Below are 13,005 nucleotides of genomic sequence, written 5' to 3' on the forward strand. Positions count from 1 at the left end.
TTTTTGGTTGTATTTCACTGGCATATAAATGGAAGAATATTTACCCAAGAGTTTGTAACAGAGTTAGAATGGCCCTGTGGTTGGAAAGTTGCTGACAATTTTTAGGAAATAACCACTTCTCTGAAGAAGTAGTGAAACAGCAAGATTAATAATAATTTATTACCAGCAAAGAATCTGCTGTACCTTTTCATGCATGCTGATTTTTGCTTTGTTATCACCCTAACCCACTCTGCTGGCAGGTCCCTCATGAGCGTCCTGGGTTAACACTGCTCCAGGATGTGCCAGGGCTCCCCTCAGCATCACCAGCATTCTCCTTACTCATGCATTTCAAAAGTGTTTTTCCAGTCTGGCTGCAGAGTCAAGGAGGAAGCACAGGTCTGGTACCATTTTAGCCATTTATTTGCAGTTAGAATTAAAATGAGAAAAAACACAGGTGAGAAAGGAAAACCCTAGAAGATTTTTAAGTGCAGCTCTAAGGACAGTCCACATGTGTTTGATTTGGCAGCAGAGCCTTTCAAAGAGGAGCTCACCTTCTCCCAGCCCGTCCCTCCCTCTGCCACGGTTTTCTACCTGTCAGTTCTGCAGATGCAGCTCTCTGTGGGAATCCTTTTTGGAGGGAAGAAATGTGTCTTCAATGTGTGAATCATGTTACAGCCCCTAAAGTGATTGCAGTCAAACAGCAGAGGGTGTGAAGTGCAGCACAGGGCTGGGTGTCAGAGGCTGAGGAGCCAGGAGCTGTCAAATGTGTGGGTCAGAGCCCTGCTGTGGGTCTGTGTGGTGAATCCAGCCCCAAATGCATGACTTCCCAAGGGTTGTTTGCCATCTTAGGGTGGAAGGAATGTTCCAGTGCTGTGAAACCCAGAGCAGCGGGAATATTTCCCTGTCTGCTCTGGGGTGCCCTGACCCCCAGGGGAGCACTGACTTTGACCACCATTCATGGAGAAAATTTCCTAGCAAGATAGACTAGAATCCACAAAAGTGTGCAATAGATTATAGGGAGCAGTGTAGGTGTATCACTTGGTGAGGAATTTAGGTTTTGGGATTTTTAGTATGTTGTGGATGGAAGGGAGATGAAGGGCACAGGGTGTTGTCCTGGGTTTCTTCTTCGTGCTCCTTCCTTCTTCATGGGTTTGGGTGGCACTCTGTAATTGGGCAGAAAAGTCCCCATCTCAGCTCTGTGGGATCAATTATTGGGTTAAAAGGGAAAATAATCTAGGTGTCAGTTCTTAATTGGATAGTTTAGTCTTAAAAGACCTTGTAACAAGAGATTGTTGGCCATTTTGTGCCTTCTAAAGAAAAGCTGCTAACTCACAGTAGTGAGACTGTTTTACTGATAACAAATAATAAACATTTGAGTCTGAACATGAACTACCCTCTCAAGTGCCTTCAGTCCAGACCCAGAGAAACCCACAGCTGGTACCCTGACCCAGTGCAGAGGTTGCTGACAGTGCTGTGCTTCACTCTGTGCCAGGCACCGTCATGACCCCGAACTACATTGACTCCAGCAGCCTCAGCGTGGCCCCGTGGTGCGACTGCAGCAACAGCGGCAACGACGAGGAGGAGTGCAAGAAATTTCTCAATTTCTTCCAGGACAACACATGCCTTAGTGAGTACAAAATTAGGTGTCTTTCAGTGTGTTTGCAGAGTGTTTTCTGGAATTCCTTTGCTGCTTAAGCGTGTTACGACGCATCGAGGCCGTCACTTTGCACTTTGTCGAGCGGGGTTTTGTTGTAGGTGTAAAAATTAAAAGAATGAGCAAATATGCCTGATGCTGTGGTTTGTGGCCATGATTTCAAACATGAGGAGATCTTGGAAAAATAATACCAAAACCCCAAGTTGTATGATATTGAAATATGTTTACATCACAGGTCATATTTGGAGCCTAACAGTCAGGCAGCATCTTTACTATGGAATTGCAGCACCTGAGGAGTTTCTGTATAATTTAATAACTTCATATAAAAAAGACTTGTAGTTTAGGATATGAAGGATTTGCCGTGAGTAAGTATAAATTGGATTGTACTTGCAATTTACAGCCAACTTCATTTTTTTTAGGATATTGGATCTCAGATGCCTGGTTTTAACACAAGCCTGGATAGAAACTATTGTAAAGATTTTGTTAAATTATTGATTTTTTTTTTTTTTCTGTCGGATTCACTTCCAAATTAGGGACTGTTATAAATTTCAGAATGGCTCAGTGGAGTCAATTTTGGCAGGTTCTCTTTTCAAATTTCCTGTCTGCCTGGAGCAGCATAATTGGATGATGTGGAGTGTGCATCAGAGTTTTAATTTCAGATAAATGAGGAGACCAAAAGAGCTTGGCTTCCCTAGCCTAGCAGAACAGAACTTGAAAGGATACATGATTGTCCTCTGAAATTGCATTAGCAGGGCAAACCCAAGGAGGAGAAGGGATTACTTCACCTGCAGGACAATGTTGGCATAAGATCAAAAAGGGAGATATTGGCCATACATATTTAGGCTTGAAATGGGAAAAATTTAACCATCAGGCCAAAGTTAAGAAATAGGCTTCCAGAAGGAGTTTTGAGGGCGAAAGTAGTTTTAAAAGTCATAGTTCATCAGCTTATGCAAAGAAGCAGATATTATTGCTCCTCTCCAACACAGTAAATGATCTCAGTGGTCCAGAGTGACCCATCCAGCCCTACAGACTTGAGCTGATGCTGGGGCAGGGCTCAGTATTTTACTTGAGGGACTGAAAATTCCCACTGGTAGCTTCTCAAGAGGAGAATTGCAGTGAAGGCACAGGGAGCTCTGTGCATAGAAACCTGAGTTGCTCTGGGATACACTATTTATTAAGCTTCGGAAGAATGAATCAATTACTCAAGTTCATTTAACAAAAGAAAAAGAGAAAAGAGTTCAAACTTTATGAGGGGTAAAATTTAACAATATGCCATCAGACCTTCAGGCCTAATGGCAGTTGCCATTTATATCTATTGCAGCAGCTCAGATTTTATTCATTTGTGAATGCATTAATTTCTAGAGTGTTGCAGGTTCCTTTTGGAACATAAAGACAGAGCGATTCCTTGTCCTTTTTTTTGCCATCAGTACAAAAGCTTTAATGAAGACAAATCAAAGACATTGGAGGTTACTGGGAGACAAATTATGTCATCCTAGCTGCAAGGTAATGTCTTCTTCAGGGAGAAATTAAAGGTGTTTCTGGATTTTCTACAAAGTTTTGCCTTTCACATAGAATAGAAATTTTTAAAAATTCTTATTTTCATTAGTGAGCCTTCCACTGCCTGGAGAATATGTCATTAAAATCCTTCCCACTTCTTTTATACAACGCAATAACTTCTTTTTCCACAGTAGGAAGAAACTAGGAATTTCTTGCTAGTCTGTTTTTCAATATATTTCCCCTTGAAAATGGAAAACAAACCTGTTATTTGGAGCATTTACAACAATGATCTAGTTGAAGCTGCTCATTGCAGTGGGGCTGGACTAGAAGACCTTGAAAGGTTCCTTAAACCCAAACAATTCTGTGATTCTGTCATAGAATCATAAAATATTTCAAGTTGGAAGAGAGTCATAAGGATCATCAAGTATGATTGTATGAAATAACTGAAGACTAATTGTAAAGGCCACTTGTTACTTTGAAAACTGGAAAGCTTGCAGGTATTTCTGTGGCCATTCTTGCAACAGTGGAAACAAAGAGTTACTGTGATTTTAGGGAATACTGCTTTTTCTATTGCCTTATTCATGGAAACACAAGAAAACTTATCATATCCCTCTTCCCACTTTGTCTCCATTAATGCAGCTCATTCTGGTGCTTTTTACAAGTTCTTCTCTTTGCATCTTGAAGTTCTGAGAACTAATATCAGAATAAAATACATCTTTTTCAGAAGAAAATTACATGTAAATTATTTTATAAGGCAAGGAATGGCACTGAGAAGAAGTGTTAATAACTTCCACATATTAGTCCCCAGTGAAATTGTTTGATTTCTTGTACAAAGAATTTGAAATAAGAAATCCCCAAATCCTTGTTGAATCCCCAAAGACCTGATTAAGAACTGTTTTTCTATTTGTTTATAAAAAAAAACTCCAACCAATTTACTCTTGCTATAAACACACTCTTTAATCCTGTGAAACTGTGATAAGCTTTTTAACTTTTATATTCTAAAGTTTTAGTTTAACCATGTTTTCCTCACCCAATTATGCAGATTTTGATTGAAAATGGTAAGGAAAAGATTGCCTTAGTTAAACTATTTTGTAGTTATAGGCATATTAGTTTTACTACAACAAGCTGTAGAAATAAATATTTATCCAGTTCTCTGTTTTTAGTTTGCTCTGTAGCTTCACTTGCCTGAATTAGGACATGACATTCAAACTGTATTTTAAATGTTGAAAGTAAATTTTTGAGTCTTTGGAATGGTAACAAATATGATTATGGTAAATCTTAAAACTTCTGTCAAGAATTACTGGAAACATTACAAAGAAGAGGCTGCACCAAATAATTATGTGACCCCCCCAGATTTTCCATTCATGTTTCTGATAGGTTCAAATATAAGACAAATTTCTCAGCATAAAATCGAGTTTCTACAAATACACATTTAAAATGTAATAATAATAATAACAGCAATAAAAAACAACTCAGTTCTGCCTTTTGCCTTTTTTTTTTTTTTTTTTTTTTTCTAGAAATAGAAAATTGCCTGTAATTTATTTTCACAGAAAATGCAATTCAGGCCTTTGGCAATGGCACTGATGTGAATGTCTGGCAGCCAATCTTACCAGTACAGACCACTACAGCCACAACCACGACAGCTTCCAGACTGAGAAACACAGGGTCAGAGACCACCAACAACGAAATACCCTCCCACAATGATTCACCAGCATGTGCAAACCTGCAGGTAAGAGGGTTTTGTACTTCTTGTTGTGCATAAATGAAAGTTTTTCATAGGCACCTGTCGAGGAGTCTCACACTGCCTAACTAGATGCCTGCCTAAACTGGAATATCTGTTTATTCCCATGGTGTAGCTGCAAGCTGCATATGTTGTGAGCTGTCAGACACTCTTATTTTAAATCAGGAACTTGCATGTCTCAAAGTGGACTTTATTGCCTCTCTGTCTCAGAAACAGGGGATGGTATTTAATTTCTTATCACAGGTTTGAATATGAATGTGGCACTCTCCAAATCCTGCCAGCATGTGTCAGATTAAATTAATCCCTTGAGTACTCCTAATTCAGAGAGAACCCTTAATGTGAGCTAGCATGTCCTGCTGCCTTCTTTCTTATGTTATTGGTATTAAACTCAAGAAGGTTTTTTGGCTGAGTAGGTCTGGATATTATAGAACATATGGTGCTGCAGCCTACGCGTTGAAGAAGCTGGACAAAGATAAACTTTTGAATCTGGCACTCTGCTGAACTGAGGTTGAGGTCATGATGTGATTTTGGGCAATGGCTGCAGTGACTTTCTTTGACACTTAAATTAGGCTATTGATAGTGGATCATTGATCCTGGATTTAGAGGCTCACCACTTGCTGAAGACAGTTTTTGCAGCTCTTTGAAAGACTGAAGGACTTGGGCAGGAGAAGACAAGCAGAATCAAGGCAGGAAGAAGTCAGTAGGAAATGTAAAATGAAAACATCCTTAGACCGGATTGGAATCGGGCTGTAAAAATTTCTGGTGGTTTAAATACAAAATTAGGTCAAGCAGGGATAGATCAGCTTGTCCTGTTTATTTTTGTCTTTACAGAAGGAAAATTGCTATGTGACACAAATATAAGTGTCCAAGCTTTAAGGTCTCAGCTGGTATTAAGATAATTTTTTCTGTGTCTCTGGATTTCACTGTTAAAGCATTGATTTTTCACTTCCTATAAAAAAAACCACTTTGTTTTCCTAATATTAAATAGTTCCATGTCCACTGAACCAGAAATATTTTACTTCTGAGAAGTATGTTTTGCTTCTTAATTTTTTCCTGCACCGCTCTCTCTCCTTCATCCTTTTCCAGTTCCTGCATCTATTTTGCATTGGAAAATTGTATCTGTATCAACATGAGGGACATTTCAGAGTCACAAAGTACAGGGGGTTAATGATAGAGGGTGCTGAGTTTAGGCCCTTCTGTTTTAATTCTTTTTTTCGCATCGATGCATTCATTATTATTTAAGCTTTGTAAGTTATTGATAAAAGAGACAGTTGGAGGCATATATTGCTATTTGCAATAGTCATTTAAACAAATAGGATATGCTGAAAGAAACAGTCTTTTAAACCTGAAACTTGGAATATCTTGCATTTAGAACAGGACCTTGATGGGATATTGAGTCACTTCATGTTATATTAAAAAGTTGTGTTATGGGAGAGATCACATTTTCCTTCAGTGTTTGTACAGCCCCCTGTAGAGTCAGGCCTCCAGATGCTACCAAAGTACACATAATAAATAAAGAACTGAAGAAATGGCAAGTGATCACAAATCCCATTGGATTCACTTGAATTTGCAAATGTTCCTTAGGCCTGAATAGATGTTCTTGTGTTTTGAAAATTACTTAAATTCTTCCCTGTCCTTCCTCCTGTTACTGTGGCATTTTGAAGTGACATCCCACATGAGTTTATCAGCTCTGGTTTAAAGCTGTGCAATAACTTCAAGGGTACCCCCCCGCCAAAGTACTTGGCACAAGAAATAAAGGTTGGTAGGGAAATAAGGTTCCTTTAAATAAATGATCTCGGGTGTTTGGTAGAAACTGTAGATAAAGTCTGCACTAAAATGTCACTGAAGTTATGTGAACCAAGCAGTTTTATTCCTGTGAAGCACAATATTCTATGCCTACCACTTCCTTCTGTCAGAACTGAAACACAAAGAATAAAGCTCTAATATTTTAATGCATTTTTCAAAAAGTAACTTAAAAACAGAGCCAAAACAAGCCCACAATTTTTTTAAAAAGAAACCTATGTTTTTTGGACAGTATGGTGCCACTTTGCATGTGAGACTTAAACCCTAATGCAAATTTTATAAAAGAACTGGTATTCATATTGCACTTGGAGAAGGGTATTCATTCCAAGTCTCTCCTCCCATGAAAATATGCCTTTGTAGTGTTTTCAAAACATGAACTAGTGCAGCCAAAAGCTTTTTTATGTGCTTAGCAGCTGAGCTGAAAGGTTTCTAAAAGGCAGTATAGCCTGAACGCTGTGAAAAGTCAAATTACAAGCACCAGTCTCAGCACAAAACGACAATGGCAGAGGAGGGCTAAGGAACTGGTCATTGAGATGCAACAGGGCTGCATATTCTAGTTAGTGGGTTAAAAAATACAGCCAAGGAAGAAAGAGCAGGAAGTGATTGATTAGTATAAATTGCCAGTGAAAGAAATACAGCAAGGGAAGAAAGCGCAGGAAGTGATTGATTAATGTAATATGGCACAGAAATGAGCAATACCAACCTCCCGGGGCTGGAGAATACAGGGCACTAACCCAATCTGCCAGGAGCACCACTGACTGAGCAATTTTTGATACATTTCTCTATGAATTGTTCAGAATGGTCATGTGAGGAGCAGGAGTGCACCGCTGGTTTTGTTGCTGTGCTGTGTTCCCCTGCACAAGCAAACCTGGGAATCTGAAAGGTGGTGGATGCTTGAAGAAAATATGAGATAATTTTGTTTACCTGTACTCAGTATTTACTTCAAAAAACCTGTTGAAGATTTGGAATTTAAAATAATGTTTATTTAAGTGATGCTGCTTAGAAGTTGTTCTTCATTTGAACTTACCATTGCTATGAGAATTTGCAATTCATTCTATTATGGGGTATTGTCTTATTTCAGATTGATACAGCAAAATGTTCATTTCTGATATCTGCTTGCTATATGTTTACATATGCATGGATTGTTTGAGATACTCTTTTTTTTTCTTTCCCTCAATTAAATCAGCATTCTATCTTTGCCAGGAAGATGCTTGATTTATCCAAGAATCCTTTAAACTCTTTTTACGAACCTGACTTCTAACAGAATTTGCTAAACACAGTAAATAGTAGCTAGGTTTATATGAAATGCTAAATTTAAGTATATTTGAAGTGCTTGACATCTTGCAAAGAATCCTCAGCACCATATAAAAATGACATAAAGTATTGTGAACAAAAAGGAAGATGAATCCCAGCAGCATGTTCCTTATACAGGCAGATTTTACTAAGTAATTGCCAACCCTATAGTTTATTTTCCTGGTGGCTTCACTCTGATGTTTTCTATTTAACTAACATATATGTTAATCTTTCATTTTCAGTCATAACTTGCATTCAGCATGCCAGTCAAAAAATGGTTCTGGTCTTCCAGTCTCATGTTCTACCCCCTCTGCCTGAACCATCGTGTTGGATTATTTGAAAGGGACAAAAGAATGAGTTTGGATGTGTACTCACACCATGTATTCTTCAAAAAAATGCTGCCTTTCCATTTAGGAGAGATGGGTAGCACTGAAGGATGATAATGAAATGAACCTCAAGTGATAGACTGGACCAGTTGCTCCGGGGTCATTGCAGAGATAAATAAAAAACTCAGACTCCCACACTGGGTTTTTATAATATTTTAAAGGATGTTTTGGAAAAGACAAAAATTGTAGAAGTCAAGATGTTTAAGGACATTTAAGTAAATATATGCATCAAAGTCTTGCTAGCTAGCTCTATACTTTGTTTTTTCATATTTATTATGTCTTGCTTTTGCTTTGGATAGCCAGCATTCAAAGAGAAATTAAGATTTTTGTGCTTTTGAAGCATGTAGCAACGGGGAGATGTAATTGAGATCCATGACCCTTTGGACTGAAGACAAGTCCAGTATGTAGATGTTGTTGTGCTCTCAGCAGCAAAATTTAAAAACTATGAGATAGAAATTGAAAATATCAAACATCTTGTGAGGAACATTGGGAAAGAGAAATCTGGATACTTAAATATATCAATTCTTTCTATTGGCATGCAAGATTAGTGGGTGTTTTTAGCAGATGTGGGCCATAAAGCAAGCTGCTCTTCCACAAATTTGTGTGTACTACTTGTGATTAAAAAAAAAATACTTCTAATGGTGAATCCTAGGACAAAAACAGGAGAGAAGGCTCACATTGCTCTGAGGAGAGCAGGAATTGAGTGTGACTGAGACTGAAAATGACTCTGCTTTTGCCCTGTAGATCTGTCTGTGCAGACCTGCAGCACTGTGCAGGGAGCTGCTCATCTGGTGGGTTAAGTACCCTCTCTAACTGCTCAATGTTGCTTCCCAGGTGCTAAATGCCATTATTCAAAGCATTGTGTAGATGTTTGGAGAGGGTTAAAAGCTCCAGTGCAGCATTCTGAGGATCAGGACACAGCAGGTGTGGATCTCCAGGGGCTGGTAATTGGGTGGTGGGTGAGCATGAGCTGGAAGCACAGGCAGTGTGTGGGTGAGGGAATGGCACAGCTGCTGAGATGGAGCACTGGGGTGGAGACAAAGCTTGTTATCCCCTGAGCACCACTGTTAACTCACCCATACACCTGGCACCCTCTTTCCCCCATCCCTCACACAACCTGTGAACTTTTTGTGATACTCAAGCGCCGATTTTTCCAAATGCCCTGCCTGCTCCATCCCTTGGGAACGTCCTGCTTGGACCTCTTCCTCTGGGCATGCCAACTACACAGAAAGACACAGTCTGGGGCAAAAGATGGACAACAATATAAAACTCCCAGTGCTGTGCCAGAACCAAAAGAAATAAGAAAAAAAAAAAAAGACCTAATGTTTTCTATGAAAAGATTTAAATCTACCTCCAGTATTTCCAGGATTAGCTGACATAATGGGGTCAGCCTGCTGGTAAGAGTGATTTAGAGAACACTTATTGGCAGCTTTTCTGTAAAAAAAGCAATGTCTTTAATTTGCTTTAGTGGCAAGTCCCTTGTACCTAAAGAAGTCTTGAGTGCTTTGTGTATACAGATTAAGATCTGACAGCCAGGGCTAACTTAAAGTTTCATCTTTAATCTTACACTTCTAATTCAGGGAGCACTAAATGAAGTTCTGTTTTGCCACAACAGATACTGCTTTGTCCATTGATTTCATTGGTTTCAGGGAGGTTAATCCTTGTTTTCTTCAGCACCATGCTGGAGTGGGTGCTCAGAAAGTGTGGATGTACAATTCCCTGAGACTGTGGTCGTTTACTGCATGACTCTTGCCAGATCCAGAGGAGGTGAGGGGAACATTGTGGAGACACGTTGGGGTTTTCAGTCTGTGTGGAAATCCTGGTGTTTCCTGGCAGGAAAGCAGCCCCAGCCCAGCTGCCTTGCCGTGGATCCCAGTGCCACAGGCTGGTTTGCAGGGAATGTGTGTTGTGTTTGTGGGGTGCCCCATGGCAGGAAGGAGTGATGCATCTGACTCCATGCTCTTAGAAGGCTAATTTATTATTTTATGATCTATATTATAGTAAAGAATACTAAACTAAACTATACTAAAGAATACAAAAAGGATACAGACAGAAGGCTAGAAAGATACTAAAGAAAACTCATTACTCTTTCCAAAGCCTTGACGCAGCTTGGCATTGATTGGTCATTAAGTAAAAACAATTCACAGCAGAAACCAATGAAACAAAATCACCCATTGGTAAACAATGTCCAAACACATTCCAAAGTAGCAAAACACAGGAGAAGCAAATCAGATAATTATTGTTTTCATTTTTCTCTGAGGCTTCGCAGCTTCCCAGGAGCAAAATCCTGGGCAAAGAAATTTTTCAGAAAATATGACAGTGACAAATGTGCATGCACATGGTTGTGTGTTCATGGTATGGTCGTGTGGGTGCTCCCACTCAGAGCAAGACTGAGCTTTTCACCCTCTTTGCCAAAGAATTGCAGGACCACACAAGATAGGTTGTTTTCAAGTTTGCTGAAATCCTGCTGAAGTTAAAGATGTGCTTCATACAGCTGATGAATGTCTAAGTGCAGGGGAGTCCTTTGCCTCCCTTTTGAGCAGAGAGGAGCAGTGAGGGGATGTGGCCAAGGATCCAACCCAACAGCTCAGACACATCAGTGCTGCTGTGAGACATCAGCCATCAGTAGTCAGGAAAAAATTGTTCTCATTTACCCGGCATGGTTGAACTTCTGAGTTGAACATCAGGCCCCCTTACAAGATCAGTTATGATTTGTGGAGTGAAATAAAGGCTAAAGCTTTACAACAGGAAAGTAATCACATCTCTGTTGTTATCACCAGTGCTTAACACTCAGTCTCTTTGGCATGGAGATCTCTCTGTAAGACTGGACCTTATATTTAATGATCAATACTCTGATTTTTAATGCTTGAAGTTGGATGTAATAAACTCTTCCTGAAAGACAGTGACATGGTTTATGTTGCATATTAGAATTACAGTTTAAACTGTGGGTTTCTGATTAGCATGCTTTTCATGAGACCAAAATATTGTGCATGTATACTGCTGAAGAGCATAATACTCCAGAACTATTTCATCAATGATAAAATATTTTATGGTTCATTTAAAAAAAAAAGTTTTAATAGTCTGAGCGTCTTTAGTGTATTATAATAATACAGCACTTTATAGCAGACTGTAAAACTCCAGACTACATTTTTAGGAATTGTGCAATTTTGTTTTATAGTTTAATAATTGTTCAATTGAAAATGAGTGTGAGGTTACTAAAAACCAATTTAACGACTTTAAAAAATACAGCTTTGTGAAAATGCACTGCACACTTCTACAGAAAATTGAAAATTTTTTTGAGAGATTATAGTTTTAATCCCCAGAAAGAATTTTGGAAATTATTGCTACTAAAACCAGATTTGCATTTGCAGTGTTCCCCTAAGCTACAGTTGTTTCTGTGTTATACATGAGTATCCTCTTAGAAGAATACAACAGAAATACAAAGTACTAGAATAAACCAGAATCTGAAAATTGGATCTCATCAGATAAGCCAAATCAGACTATTCATAGCCCTTGTTATTACTTTATGTGATTCTTCATCATATTGACGGTATTCCTAATGTCAGCCAACTCTAGTTCTCAATCAAATCCCTAGTCCATCAGGTATTTCCCTTTTAAAACAGATAGCTCACTACAGTCTGCAAAAAACAGCCATAAAAAGGAGTACAGTATTATAAATTAATTTTAAGGCATAACTACCACCAGTAAAAATTCTAGGTCATTGCATTGTGATGGTACATGTTTAATCATATTGTCTTTGGAAGTAGAGTTCAGAATATATTGTGCCTTTATGGGACCTGACAAAGTGCTTTGTTTAAGACATATTGTTTGCTATTAGCAAATATTAGGTTTTAGTCATGGCTCTGCTCCCATCTCTGCTTGCTGGAGTGAAAGAAGCTCTGGTTATGCCAGCAGGCTGACCCTGTTCCCAAGCAAGAGTAGGCAAAAGGAATTTTTCCACCAGGTTTTTAATGGAACAGAAATCAAGAGTAGAAGCCTTGAAATCTTGAATTCTTTTTTTTTTTTTTTCCTACAGAAATAGCTCTCAAGCAGTCCTTATTATACACCAAAATCATACTAGTTATCCCAGAAACTCCTAATGAAAAAGTAGTCTTGGCCTTAAAAACCCAATTAATTGCTGTTAACTTCAGTGCAACTATCACCTTATAGCCTCTACTTGTTCTGAAAACCACATAGTGTATTTGAGTGATTCAGAACCAGTAAATACTTCACTATTATAAACTATTTTAATGCATTAGGTTATCCTCAGAAAAATGTATCCACAAAGATTCATGAGGAAAACCAAAGTAAAAGGCTTTATCAGATACAAATATATGAGATAATGAATACAGTTGTCAATAGAGAGATGTTTCTTGCTAAGGTATGAAAATAGCTCGGCAGTTGCCAGAATTGATCAAAATTTACACATAAAATCTTTATCAGTTCTGCCATTTTTGCAAATAATTGTTCTTTCCTAGGTAAGCAGAAGGATCTCACAAGACTTCTGTAATTGAAATGTACTTCTAAACACTTTCATTGAAGTGGTATTGACAATTTTGTTTTGTAGTATGATGGCTTAGGACAAATGACAGTGTGGAGGCTGAATAATTCTGGGTAATGGAGGATTTTAGTCACAGATGCAGAGTTTTATG

The 13,005-nt window shown here is 38.6% G+C and overlaps 1 protein-coding gene across 1 annotated transcript in view; it reads left to right on the forward strand.

Moving 5' to 3' along the window:
• GFRA1 (GDNF family receptor alpha 1) overlaps positions 1-13,005 on the forward strand; it is a 139,445-nt gene that overhangs the window by 104,022 nt on the left and 22,418 nt on the right. Inside the window, 2 exon segments of the mRNA XM_063163137.1 lie at positions 1,472-1,606; positions 4,681-4,859. Coding sequence (XP_063019207.1) covers positions 1,472-1,606; positions 4,681-4,859 — 314 coding nt within the window.

Source organism: Melospiza melodia, chromosome 9, assembly GCF_035770615.1.
Source record: "Melospiza melodia melodia isolate bMelMel2 chromosome 9, bMelMel2.pri, whole genome shotgun sequence".
Taxonomy (NCBI): Eukaryota; Metazoa; Chordata; class Aves; order Passeriformes; family Passerellidae; genus Melospiza; species Melospiza melodia.